The sequence below is a fragment of the Palaemon carinicauda genome, chromosome 28, assembly GCF_036898095.1.
Source record: "Palaemon carinicauda isolate YSFRI2023 chromosome 28, ASM3689809v2, whole genome shotgun sequence".
NCBI classification, from domain to species: Eukaryota; Metazoa; Arthropoda; class Malacostraca; order Decapoda; family Palaemonidae; genus Palaemon; species Palaemon carinicauda.
The window spans coordinates 19500749-19515945 of NC_090752.1; the positions used below are offsets into that span (position 1 = coordinate 19500749).

The 15197-nt window shown below is 34.5% G+C and overlaps 1 protein-coding gene across 2 annotated transcripts in view; it reads left to right on the top strand.

Annotated features, from left to right (window-relative positions):
- Positions 1-15197, top strand: part of Pxn (Peroxidasin) — a 425335-nt gene that overhangs the window by 113298 nt on the left and 296840 nt on the right. For both annotated transcript variants that reach the window (XM_068351797.1, XM_068351798.1), the window contains exons 10-13: positions 4645-4765; positions 5087-5248; positions 5848-5963; positions 14500-14651. In XM_068351797.1, coding sequence (XP_068207898.1) covers positions 4645-4765; positions 5087-5248; positions 5848-5963; positions 14500-14651 — 551 coding nt within the window. The remainder of the gene's footprint in view (positions 1-4644; positions 4766-5086; positions 5249-5847; positions 5964-14499; positions 14652-15197) is intronic.

A 15197-nucleotide genomic window follows, 5' to 3' on the forward strand; every position in this document is an offset into this window, starting at 1 on the left:
GGGCAACAATATCATCAAAATATTGAGCTGGAATATGAGTTAAGATCAAATTTACTTGACAAGATTCATCCATGATCTCATGAACTCAGAAGGCAATAGCCATTACAGTAATTCCAACCAGTTATCTAAGGATTGTGACTCTGGCACAGACTTCAGGAAACGGTCTGCCATATTCTATTAAGTATGCAATTAAAAGTAAACAGTTGAAATCAATTGGGCAAGTAACATTAGTAATGCCAATGTTCAGTTAAACATTAAAACTTACAGAGATTTCCTATTACCACCACTGAATTTCAGCAGCAGTTCACTAAGCTTAGGCTACTTAAGTGTAATGGAAACGGTCTGCCATATTCTATTAAGCATGCAATTAAAAGTAAACAGTTGAAATCAACTGGGCAAGTAACATTAGTATATATATATATATATATATATATATATATATATATATATATAAATTTATATATATATATATAAACATAAACATTTGCAGTAATTTTCATTTTCGAATTGAATTTGTATACTGTATATGGTGGCTGGACCAGCCACCATATATTCACTTGAATTGAAATGGCAAAATAATCTTCCATTAGGGAAATCATAATTATTATTATTATTATTATTATTGTTATTATTATTAGCTAAGCTACAATCCTAATTGGAATAGCATTGTGCCCAAGGGCTCCAACAGGGAAAAATAGCCCAGTGAGGAAAGGAAATAAGGAAATAAATAAACCATATAAGAAGAAATGAAATTTAAAATAAAATATTTTAAAAACATTAACAACATTAAAACAGATATTTGATTTATATACTATAAAAGGACTTATGTATGCCTGTTCAATATAAAAACATTTGCTGCAAGTTTGAACTTTTGAAGTTGTACTGATTCAACCACCCAATTAGAAAGATCATTCCACAACTTGGTCACAGCTGGAATAAAACTTCTAGAGTACTTTGTAGTATTGTGCCTTATGATGGAGAAGGCTGGACTATTAGAATTAACTGAATACCTAGTATTACGAACAGGATGGAACTTTCCAGGAAGATATGAATGTAAAGGATGGTCAGAATTCTCAAAAATCTTATGCAAAATGGTTAATGAACTAAAAGAAAGACGGTACCAGAGATTAAGATGTAGATCAGGAATAAAAAATTTAATAGGCCGTAAGTTCCTGTCCAACAAATTAAGATGAGAATTAGCAGCTGAAAACCAGACTGGAGAACAGTACTCAAAACAAGGTAGGTGAAAGAATTAAAACACTTCTTCAGAATAGATTGATCATGAAAAATCTTGAAACACTTTCTCAATAACCCAATATTTTGTGCAATTGAAGAAGACACAGATCTAATGTGTTTCTCAAAAGTAAATTTGCTGTCGAGAATCACACCTAAAATTACAAAAGTCATACAAAGTTGAAGAAACATTATCAATGCTGAGATCCGGATGTTGAGGAGCCATGGCCCTCGACCTACTCACAATCATACTTTGAGTTTTGTTAGGAATCAACTTCATACCCCATAATTTGCACCATGCACTAATTTTAGCTAGATCTCTATTAAGGGATTCAGGAACCCTAGATCTACATTCAGGAGACGGAATTGATGCAAAGAGATTAGCCTCATCTGCATATGCAACAAGCTTGTTTTCTAGACCAAACCATATATCATGTGTATATAGTATGAAAAGTAATGAGCCAAGAACACTATCCTGAGGAACAGAAGATATCACATTCCTATACTCACTATGTTGCCCATCAACAAAAAAACTGTGTGATCTATTACTTAAAAAATCAATAATGATGCTAAGAAACGACCCACCTATTCCCAACTGTTTGAGTTTAAAAACAAGGGCCTCATGATTAACACGGACAAAGGCAGCACTAAAATCAAGGCTAATCATACGAACTTCCTGACCACAATCAAGGGATTTCTCTACAGCATTGGAGATTGTAAGAAGGGCATCACATGCTCCAAGGCCTTTACGAAAATCAAATTGAAAACTAGGGAACAGATGATTACCTTCAATAAACCTATTAAGACGTTCAAAGACTTTAGATAATATGGGAGTTATGGGAAGTGGGCGGTAATCAGTTGGGCTTCAGCTACCACAAACACATTTACATAGTGGAGTAACATTACTAATTCTGCAACAATTGCTAAAAGCTCCTCTTCTAGCTAACTTGCGCAAAATAACAGATAACTTTGGAGCTAAGAAATCTGCAGTCTTTATAAAAAAAAAAAAAAAATACCATTTGGGTCTTCACCTCCGTAATCATCAAGAGAGATTTAATTTCACGAGATCGAAAAGCTAAACTAGTTAGTTTAGCCTCAGGAAAACAGAAATGAGGAAGTTCAAGTTTCTCATTACTCTGCTTGCTATTAAACACATCTGCCAAAAGGGTTGCCTTTTCCTTTGGACAGTGAGTGACAGAGGCACTGTTGCATCTACACCAAAGAGTGCAGATTTAAGGCTAGTCCTGGGTTAAACCAATCATACATCTGGATGGCTATCAGTATAATCAAGAGAGTTCCCAAATAAAATTTGGTCTTGTTGAAATTCCTGTTGAGTTTGAAGACGCTCAAATCTCGTATAAAGCCTCACTATTCTTTTGGTTCTATGAAAGAAACAATTGTAATATCATGGCGAAGCTATCACTTCCTCAATTATTACCTTCTATAACATCTTTTGGGTGTCCGAAGAAAGCGTGCAACCTTTAATCTGGATTGTTGAGATTTGATGGAAAGGAAACTGGGGTGGATGAAAGAGGGGGCAGTGATAAGAGAGACAGCTGTTATTCCCAACAAACAAGGGTTAAATCCAGGATTTCCAACTGTGTAGAAAACAAGGTTGCCGGCCTCTCACAGGAATAAGGAGGATTTTAAATAGCATTGAGTTCTTTCGGGCCGTGAAACTCCTTCATGAGGAATACTATTCTACAGGAGGAATGAAATAACGAAGCATGCCTAGGACAAAAATATCCCATGAAAATATATTGTGCTGGAACAGAAAGTATTGAAGGTAAATAATAATAAGAAAAAGCAGATTGAAGTATAGAATTAAGAGTTTGAGCATACACCTCAAAATGGCTCTGACTCAAAAGCTACTTGATGATATGAGTAATCTCATCATCATTCAAAACAGAGCTTAAAATTAGGAGAAATTATGAGAACGTGCTTCTGTAATTATGATACTAATTTGAATAATATAGGACCCAATTGTTCTTTTTTTTTTTTTAATAGAGGAGAGTTAGAAAAAAAGCTGGTTAATTTTTAAGAACCATTCACTAGGGTCTGATTAGACAATCTAGTAAATTTGTGGATGGAGGATTGCTCAGGTTTACCTGCACAATATAATATTTTTGAACAATTAGATAGCAGTATTTTCATTTGTGTAAGGCTATATCATCCTTCTTTGTCATCTAAAATCTTTGAAATATTTTGGAAAAACGTCTAAATAGATATTCTAATTATGCCAATTCTTTACTGAAATCCTTTCGTAAAAAGCCTTGCAGTTTTAAATGCAGTTTTTTTTTTCTTTTCAAAACGTCTTACAGCATGTGACGCCTTTCTTACAATTTCCATTGCTATATAGAAATCTCTTGATTGAGGTTAGGGAGTTCGTATGATTGGCTTTGATTTTAGGGCTGCCTTTGACCATGTTAATCGTGAGGCTATTATTTTCAATCTCAAACAGTTGTGATTAGGTGGGTCTATTCTTGGCATCATTATTGAATTTTCAAGTAATAGATTGCAAGGAGTAAGTGTAGGAATGTGGTGTTCCTAAGGATAGTGTTCCTGGTCCATTAAGTTTCATAATACATATGCATAATATCTGGTTTGGCCTAGAAAACAAACTTGTTGCATATGCAGATGATGCTGCTTTTTATGTATTAATTCCATCTCGTGAATGTAGATCAGTGGTTGTTGAATCCCTTAATTAAAATCTAGCTATAAATATTGCATGTTCCCTAACAAAATTAGAGTATGATTGTAAGTAGGTTGAGGACTGTGGCTCTTTAACATCCAAAACCTGCATTGATTACTTTTTTTTTTAACTATATACAAAAACTTTAAAATTCTGTGTGTGATTCTTGATTGTAAATTTACTTTTGAGAATAACATTCAGTTACGCACAAGAAATGGCTTATTAAGAAAGTCATAAGAATTTCGGTAATCAATATATTCTGAAGACATTTTTATTTCTTTCATTCTACATTGTTTCGAGCATTGTCCTTCTGTTTGGTCTTCACTTGCTGACTCTCATCTTAATTTTTTGATGAAAAATATTTTGTCTATTAAATTTTTTATTCCCGATCTTGATATCAGTCTTTGGCACCATCGTTCAATCAGTTCCTTATATGCGTTGCATAAGACTTAGATAGTAATAATAATAATAATAATAATAATAATAATAATAATAATAATAATAATAATAATAATAATAATAATAATAATAATAATAATCTAAATTAAGAAGGTCACATATTATAGACATGGTATAACGATCATACTTATAACACTTATTAAATAGAAAGTGTTTTCAGTAACATTTTTTCCCCCTTTCAGTTCATAGAAAATGTATTTTATACTCTTATGTTTTTAGTTTTTTAAAGCATTTTTTTAGCAACTACAATCTATTTCTAGGTATCTAGCAAAGGGACATTTTCAATTTCATCTGCTGAACGCCAGGATGCTGGTATCTATCGCTGTACTGCTGCAAATCATTTGGGACGAGTATCTGCAGTAGCTACTTTGAGAGTTCTAGGTAAAAGATGACTTCACTGAAATATTTTATGTTGTTTTGAATGTGAAAAAAAAATAATAATTAGGACACAATGTTGATGGAAAGTTTTTTATAACATTGTTAATCCTAGAGTTGGGCTCTTATTGGATAAAAACTTCTTTTAACATTAGTCATGCTTTTATCATTCACGAATGTTCACGGACATTTCCATGTCTGCATTAGATTCTCATACTGTATATTGAATTTTATTGTTTACCTACATAAATTAAAGTTAGGATTTTTTCTAGGATAAAACCCTGACAAATTGAAATTATTAAAAGCTAATACTTATACTTTTCTTAGTTCGTCCAACAATAACTATGGAACCACATGACCAATATACAAGTCCAGGCTCAAGTATCATCTTCTCATGCCAAGCTGATGGTGCACCTACGCCCCTTATTTCATGGTACAAAGATGGACAACTCCTTGTTCCTTCTGGTAGATTAACCATCTCTGTTGGTGGTAAGTCTTATAATAGCTTAAAATGTATTGCCTAATGCATGAAAATTTGAATATTTATGATTTCATTGGTCGGTGCAGTATGCATCGATTAGTAAAAATTCTATCGTTTCTATCTAAAAGGCAGGAGTAATACATTAATTTTTACCTTACAGTACCATCACAAGTGCACAAGAAAGTTGGTGAGAATATTTGGACTTGCAATGAATTACTTGTATATTTTCGTTTTATAATCTATCACGATTTATCTTATCATAAAACTGGATTTTCGGATTTAAAGCTTCATTATTCTAATTAGGATATGTTTTGTATTAGTGTTATTACTTTCTTCTAAAAAATCTGAATTTGTGTCATCCTTGAGCATAAACAATTCTATGTACCTTTATCCAATATTTTATAGTCTTTTAAATTATAGAGTTGATTTAATTTGTTGAGGTAAAATTCGTTTAATGCATCAGTGTCTTTATCCCATTTTGAAAGAAAATAGCAGAATTCTCCTTTATTACTAAATGGCGGAAGAAATGCATAGTGAATGTAGTGAGCTCATATTCATTAACATTATAATTTTATTTCAAATAGTTAACTTCAGGATATGCAAACAGGGATCAGGCTTGGAGTTCAGCATGTGAAAGGGTCTGACGAAGGTGAATACATTTGCCGTGCTCACAATGCTGGGGGATATGTTGAAGCTACAGCAACTCTATATGTCAGAGATAAGGTTAGATTCTGCAATATATTTTATTTGTATTACTGTCATTGTTTTTAAAATTTTGTATAATCCCTGCTTGGTGTGACTCTACTGGTGGTGGCTGTGATTTAAAGAAAAAAAAATTCTGATACTTGGGACAAGAAAATGTTGTAGGGAGAATTCAATGGCTTTGCCCTATTAAGTATGGAAAATTACTACAATAATCTAAATGTTCAAGATTCATTAGGAAAATTTTAATCTAAGTATAATTCATTAAGGATATCCCAGAAATTTTTAAAAGGTTTTGTTTAAAATTCTGTGAAAATTCTTTGGGTACAAAAACAATTTTAACCTGGAGTTCTAAACTTAAGAGATCTTAAACATGCTACTCATAAAATGCCTGTGTCCTATTATCTGTGGCAGAAAAATTATAGTCCAGATGTTACAAGTCTGAAAATCTGTTATACTTTCGCTACATATGAACATTGTGGAGAACTTCCGTTGATAACATGAATAATTTGCTGGCTTCACATTTTGTCAGAAAGAATAAGTTCTATAATTTGTAGGCTGCCATCTATATATAAACTCTTGCTGATAAGTAGGTATTTTGAAACGCCTTGCTTTATTGGCATAGTGGTTTTTTACATTCATACAGTAATGCATGTAGCTGTTCTTGGATTGTGGTGCGATTTCCACATACGATGTCACTCTTGGTAACACACACATGTGTATACATACCTAGATGTTAAAATCTTATTGCAGAAAATCCTGCAATACTTTCTGGACTACTCTCATAGCATAACTTGTTTAATAAAAACTCTCAGGAAGATTTTGCAGTGAACAAGGTCTTTTCATCCTTATGTAGTCTTTGCAGAGCAAGTGAAGCTAATGAGATATTATCAGGTTGTCTATCATTTTCTTATGCAGCTTTTGCAGAGCAAGTGAAACTAATGAGATATCAGGCTGTCTATCATATTCTTGTATGTAAGAAATCACAAGAATGATCCATAAAGTTCTTATTTTTTTACTGTAATTCAGTAATCTTAGTTATGATATCATCCATAATCATTTTTTTTCATTAATGCTTGCCTTATAATGCAGAGAAGGAACTTAATAAGGTTATTAGCATATCTTTAGAAATTTGCAATCCATTTATAGACTCCATATGTTTAACAAATTTTATGATATTTGCAGAGTGTGTTGCTAATTGTGGTGAATAGTAAACTGCATTGTATTATCACAGTGACAAAGTTACTCCTATGAACCATTTTTTAATGTTATGATAGCCTGGATATTGTAATATAAGAAAAGATACCGTGGATCCTGTACTTGATGGATGCCAGTAATTTGCTATCTTAAGTATAATTTTTTATAGGGGAACAAATGTGATATCTGTAAAATCCATTTATTACTTCCCATGAAGTTAGAAGAATGTAGAGTTAGAGCGTGTTCAATCACCTTCCTTTATAAATAATAAAAATTACTGTGTCCCTCTTTGCATAGTCAGTGTTTGCTTTCATTAAGTGCCGTCTCTAGTTTAAATGTAATGCTGCAAATCTTTAGCCTCCCTGTGGCTATATCCTAGGCCTAGTATGTCTACATAATATGGGATTTGCTGCAGAAGGTTTCCAATCATGCTACACTTTTGTAATCATACTAGAACTCATGCCAAATCTTATAGGTTGCTTGATTATTTTTAAATGAATGGTGAATCTTAGTTTATTTCATTAGAACCATGTTAGAAATAGACACTATTGGTATATCCTTAAAGCATCAAAATAGCCTTTTTGTTTGACCAAAGTTTTCTTAATAATTATGTTAGATACTGATATTAACAAAATCATGGGATTGCTAGTATCACCAGCCTTCAAAGCTAAAACAATTTTGATATAGTTGTTCTTGTTTGTTATTAATACTTCTCAAATCAAAAGCAGCCCCTCAATGAAACCTGTGACATGCCCATTTTCTAAAAACACTACATATTTTATAGAGAACAATTTGACACGTATCATCATTCTCGTTTCATAAATTTCAGAATCGTAAGTGAGGTAAGTGATATATATTGTTATTCTGCAATTTTTATTTGTTGAATTTTCAGAAACGTTTGTGACAGAAGGGAGCCTTTTCTTGCACTAAATTCATATTAGATCAATGCTCTTTTCTCGTATTTTATGCTAATTCTGATTTCTTATTAGTTCAAACAACTGAATGCTACTATCTATCGTCATATGACATGTTCAAACTATGTTGTCAATCATTTCTTATTATTCAAAGTTTTGTTCCTCTATTGCCAATTATCATGTGCTCATCAGCCTCCAGTCTGCATATTCTTAAGAAACACATTTATCTCTTTCATTCGCATCTACTGACATTAGTTATTATTATTATTATTATTATTATTATTATTATTATTATTATTATTATTATTATTATTATTAATACTGGCCAATCTACAACCCTAGTTGGAGAAGCAAGATGCTATAAGCTCAAGGGCTCCAACAGGGAAAAATACAACTCTGAACTTTTGAAGTTCTACTGATTCAACTACCCGATTAGGAAGATCATTCCACAACTTGGTAACAGCTGGAATAAAACTTCTAGAATACTGTGTAGTATTGAGCCTCATGATGGAGAAGGCCTGACTATTAGAATTAACTGCCTGCTCAGTATTACGAACTGGATTGAACTGTCCAGGAATATTTGAATGTAAAAGATGGTCAGAATTCTCAAAAATCTTGTGCAACATGCATAATGAACTAATTGAACGACGGTGCCAAATATTAATATCTAGATCAGGAATAAGAAATTTAATAGACCATAAGTTTCTATCCAACAATTTAAGATAAGAATCAGCAGATGAAGATCAGATAGGAAAACAATACTCCAAACAAGGTAGAATGAAAGAATTAAAACATTTCATTAGAATAGATTGATCACTAAAATCTTGAAAGGCTTTCTCAGTAAGCCAATTTTTGTGCAATTGAAGAAGACACAGACCTAATGTGTTTCTTAAAAGTAAATTTGCTGTCAAGAATCACACCTAAAATTTTAAAAGAATCATACAAAGTTAAAGAAACATTAACAATGCTGAGATCCAGATTTTGAGGAGCCTCTATCCTTGACCTACTTGCAATCATAATTTGCACCATGCACTAATTTTAGCTAGATCCCTATTAAGGGATTCAGCAATCCCAGATCTACATTCAGGGGATGGAATTGATGTAAAGAGAGTAGCATCATCTGCATATGCGACAAGTTTATTTTCTAGGCCAAACCACATGTCACTTGTATATAGTATGAAAAGTAATGGACTAAGAACACTACCCAGTGGAACACCAGATATCACATTCCTATACTCACTATGGTGCCCATCAACAACAATTCTTTGAGATCTATTACTTAAAAATTCAATAATAATGCTAAGAAACGACCCACCCACTCCTAGCTGTTTTAGTTTGAAAACAGGGCCTCCTGATTAGCACGGTCAAAGGCAACACTAAAATCAAGGCCAATTATTCGAACTTCCAGACCACAATCAAGGAATTTCTGTACAGCATTGGAGATTGCAAGAAGGGCATCACATGCTCCAAGGCCTTTACGAAAACTAAATTAACTACTGGGGAATAGATGATTACCTTCTGCAAACCTATTAAGACGTTTTGCCAGGAGACGTTAAAAAACTTTAGATAGTACAGGAGTTATGGAAATTGGGCAGTAATCAGTTGGACTTAAGCTACCACAAACACATTTACATAGTGGAGTAACATTACCAATTCTCCAACAAAATCTAAAAGCTCCTCTTCTTGTAAAATAACATATAACGTTCGAGCTAAGAAATCTGCAGTCTTTATAAAAAACAAAGGAAAAATACCATTTGGGTCTACACCTCCATAAGCACCAAGGTTCATCATCAGAGCTTTAATTTAACAAGATCGAAAATCTTAACTAGTTAGTTTAGCCCCAGGAAAATAGAAATGAGGAAGTTCGAGTTTTTTTGTTACTCTGTTTCCTGTCAAACACATCAGCCAAAATGGTTGCCGTTTCCTTTGGACAGTAAGTGACTGAGCCATCTGGTTTAAGTAAAGGAGGAAATGTTGCATGTACACCAAAGAGTGCAGATTTAAGGGTAGACCACCATTTATGTTATTGAGTTGTACCAGAAAGGGTTTCTTTTATGGTAAAATTGTATTTCCTCCAGTTGAAGCATAAACTCTCTGAGCAAAAGCTGTAAACTTACTATAGTTATTCCGGATGATCTGTTACCCTCCCAAAGATGAAAGGCCTCCTGCTTCTCCAAATAAGCACGTCTACAATCATCATTGAACCACTGTTTGTCCTTCACTCGGTACCTTAGCACACCAGAAGGGATACACCTATCAATTATGTTGACTATATTCTCATTCAAAGGGACAACAGGATCTACACTACTATATAACTGTGACCAATTCAAGCCCAAAAGATCATGCAAAATCCCACTCCATTCTATTTGACATTTCATATAAATCTTACATGAGTATGATACATCAGGGACAGGCTGCCCAGTGTTCACTACTAATAAAATCAAGGCATGATCAGATATCCCGACTGGAGAACCAGCCTTACTTGTTTTAACACCACGGGAGTCAGTGTATACGAGATCCAAGGAATTATCAGTCCTGTGAGTAGCTTCACTTATGATTTGCTCACAGCCTGATTCAGAGGCAAAGTCTAAAGCTCTTAAGCCAGTGTTTCTCAAACTTGTTTAGTATATGAACCTGTACAGCAGTACCAAACTTGCTATTACCGCCACATTTTTATGCCTTCTAAAATAGTACGAATTATAAATGGCATAGATATATTTTGAAATTTTAAATATTAATCGCAGCAGAGACAAAGGTAAAGTCTCCATTGATCATTATCACTGTTTATTAACAATGATTGAATTATTAAGATTTTAATGTGAAGAATGTATCCGCTTATTTGCTACAAGCAAATCAATATGAGGGTCTGTATGGCTCAAGGCACATCACATGCTTGCTTCTGCATTCAACCTGTTTATAGCCTTTGATTTGATCATCATGAGAGTTGAGAAAAGTCTTTCACAGAGGTAAGAGGAAGAGAAAAAATGAGTACTTTCAGGGCAAATTTTCTGGTCTTGGGGAAAGTGGAGAGCATCTCGCCCCAGCAGTTAGAGCTGTTGAACTGTTGCTGTTCCTGGAACTCCTCTTTCAAATGTGTTGAAGAGGAGGTCTTGGTGAGCAGAACCCATATCTTGGCACAACCTATGAAACAGCCTGTTGTTGAGTGCCCCTCTTTTGACTATGATTGACGATGTGGGTCACTGTTTCCAAGGTATCTTTGAAAGGATCAGGAAGCGTCTTGGAAGTAAGAACCTCCCAGTGAATCAGGCAGTATGATGTAATGATGTCTGGGTTATCTGTTTTAACCAGTTATACATCCTGACTTGGAGCTGAGTATGCTGGGAGCTCTGTGTTTACAGACACTAACCAATTTTACCCACGACAGTTTATCTTCTTCGATGTTAGACACTATATTCATGATATCTCCAGCCTTTGTTGTTGTTATCAGTGGGTTACAGAAGAGGCACTCCTCCTCCACCGGATTTTCAGACGCGAATGGAGCATAAACAAAAGCTAAGGAAGATGTGCATGTCTGTAGTCTCATTATATTTAATGGCGAGGAAGGGAGAGAGTTTGATTTTCTCTATCACCTGAGATTTGTTTTCATAGAATGTCATTGATGCACTGCTTAACTATGTTGTCCTAACGACTTATCTGATTAAGCTTGTTGACACAGTTCTGATCAAGAATTAGACGAGGAGCCTCTACCATGTAAGGTTTAACAAGCTTCTCTCCAATTGTGTGTGGCTGCTTCGGCTTTGCAATAAGAAGGGAAATCCTCTACTATGCCCTGACAACGTTGCTAGGTTGAAAGAGAACTCCTGTTCCATGATTCAATCTTGACCGTTTGAACTTGTATCCCCTGATTGATTTTTAAGTATGCAAAATCCTTGTGGGCCTCTTCTGGATGAACCATGGAGAGGTGTTCCTTCAGCTTGAGGTAGAATTCCGTGAATACGCGGGACCCAAGTTGTGAAAACAGACACGAACTAGTTCCGCACATTATATTTGACGTGTTGCCATCACATATGTTAACCATGTTTTAACCCAAACACTGTGCAGTTCAAAATTTTATTTTCCAGCTTGATTCCTTTTTTAGCGAATATTAGAAAAAAAAAATAATTGTATAAGAAAAGAGTGAAATTTGCCAAAATTATGGCAGATATGGATTGCCATATTGGTCGCAATTTTAATAAATAAATTGACATGATTGTGATAAATCTGGCAGCCATGGTACCTACAATTACTGCCAGTCTGTGCATGTACTCGAGACAGCTTCGAGACTTACAGAAAAGTTTAGCCCCATTCTGGCAAGCGGAATATAGTGCATACAATTGTTAGACTCTTTATGACCCCCCAAAAAGGGCTCATGACCCCTTTGTGGGGCATAACCCACAGTTTGGGAACCCTTGTCTTAAGCCATGGTGATCGGTAGGTGAAACAGAACTTAATCACGCCCTATGGTGAGCCTTGAAATCACCAACAAAGACAAAAGAAGCCCTCTATCATCTTGTATTTTAGCCATAATATTAAGAGGACAATTGAAGATAGAATCATCCATGTCTGGATTACGGTAGATTGAACACAAATAGAAGTTGTTATGCCTGCCACAAATTTTTATTACCTGAATCTCATGACACCCACATTCATAGCTAGACTTATGAGAAGCAGGGTACTCAGTCCTAATATACACCGCCATTCCCCTGGCCCTAGAGATGGCAACACGTTTCAATATTATTGGCTTCTTAAAACCAGTGATAAGGAGCTCAGAAAAGTGCCTCATAATAGAAACTAATGTTTCTGAGCACAGAAGAATAACATACTATCTGGGTGTAACTGTAAGGTCTTGAATATTTGCATGAAGACCACGAATATTGCAATACAGTAGATGACATTAACGAAATCTAGGACGTACTGGACCCAGATTTTGCTCAATGCCTCCAGACAGCATAAGAATTAATGGTAATAAAAAAGAGACATCATACTTAAAAATTAGATTAACAAGAATTATAACAAAAACAGTATGTACAGAAATATAAATAAAGTGATTGATCAAACCTATAGACTAGAAAAAAAAGTCGGAAAAACTGGTCAACATGGAGGAGCCGATACACCATGCAAGACTAAATACCCTCCAGGATAACCACTTCAACTGAAGGGAGGACAGTAAGGATGGTTTTGAAAAGAAAAAGAATCGGGTAAGGAAAAGACAACCTCTTGATAAACCACCAGGCATCCATGGCCCTTCTATTAAACCTGCCCAACACACCACTTAAAAAAAACAGTAGGAAGAGAGAGAAAAAAAAAGGTAGAATAGTGTGCCTGAGTGTACCCTCAAGCAAGAGAACTCTAATCCGAGACGGTGGAAGACCATGGTACAGAGGTTATGGCCCTACCCAAGACTAAAGAACAATGGTTTGATTTTGGATTGTCTTTCTAGAAGAGCTGATTACCTTAGGTGAAAAGTCTCTTCTACCCTTACCAAGAGGAAAGTACACTGAACAATTACAGTACAGTAATTAACCCCTTGGGTGAAGAAGTGTTTGGTAATCTCATTGTTGTCAGTTGTGTAAGGAAAGACGAGAATCTGTAAAGAATTCTCCAGACTATTCAGTGTATGTGTAGGCAAAGAACAAATGAGCCGTAACCAGAGAAAGGGATCCAATGCATTACTGTCTGGCCAGTCAAAGGATCCAGTAACTCTCTAGCAGTAGTATCTCAACGGGTTTTAATATTGGTGAGGCAGTCACCATTCCCTCTTTTCTAGTATCACTTCTTAATGTTACTCTCACTTAGTCACCTATCATGTGAGACTGCAATTTTGTTGCTATTTTTGTTGGACACATCATATTTTCAACATTTCTCATTCATGAGAATATAGCCAAAGATTTCATTTTCTCCTTATCCAAGCTTTGTCATCAGTCATCAAATTGACATCTAGGGCTCAATGTCTCTGACCTTGGCCTGTCCTCTTCCTCAGCAAATCTGGTACTCTTTAGCGATGTGATCATTGTTAAGAATAGTCATCTCACCACCTTTCCATTAATATTCACATGTTTTTATCATTCCAAATGTATGTTGACTGTATAATTCTTATATAATGGTGGTTTTATGATTATTTTCAAGAATATTTTTACATTTCATTTTTGTCAAATTCTCATATCAAAATAATGGTTCAAAAAGATATTTCTTTTTTGTTTTATATGAAATATTTTTGGCCGAGAACCTGACACTCGTTATTCTTTTCTGCAATTTTTATTATAACCCTTTTCATAGTTATAGACCAATTTAAAGGCCAAAATTTTGCTAAGATATACAGTAATTAAGTTTGATAATGAAATTGCCCTTTTTAGGTGGGTTATTCACACATACACAACCGTCCATTGGGTATAACTCCCCCCAAAAGAAATTAACACATATTGCTAAAATAATGTAATTTTATTTAGGTGGCTCCAGTTATTCGCAAGGAACCAAGAGACGAATCTACAGTTTCGGGCCAGGAAGTTGTAAAATTGCCTTGTAAAGCAGATGGACGACCAAAGCCTATCATCATATGGAGAAAAGACGGCCATATTCTAGAAAGTGGTGGAAAACATAGGTACAAATTTACTGATTTTCTTTTATTATTGTATAGTGCTTATGGCTGAGTAGTTAAGGGATTAATCTTTTCAAAGTAATCCTTAACATAGTCTTCATATTTTTCTTTATCTCAACCATTAATGTTATTCAGATTCAGGTTATGGAGATAATGCTTATTCTTTTGCAATTCTCCAGAAGTCTAAAGAGGTGAGACTTAGGCTTTAAAGTAAAAAGAGTAAGGTTGAAATTTTAGAAAATTCTGTATATCAGCCATTTCCCCTATCTGTAGATGCATTGCCAATACAATAAGGGCAAAGGAAAGGGAAATTTACATTGCTTAACCAGTCAGTTTTAAATGATAGCACTAAACATACCCATATTCTTTTCTTCCATAGAGTATGTTTAAGTAATGTTGTGGGAAGAGTTTGGTTTTTGAATTATTCAGTTCTGGTTTAAACTGCATTCACTACTTACTGATTATTTTCTTTTGATATCTTGTAGCTTGCAGTCTAATTAAGCAAATTAGAATCAACCTTTTTTTTTTTTTATTTGTAATGATATGCTG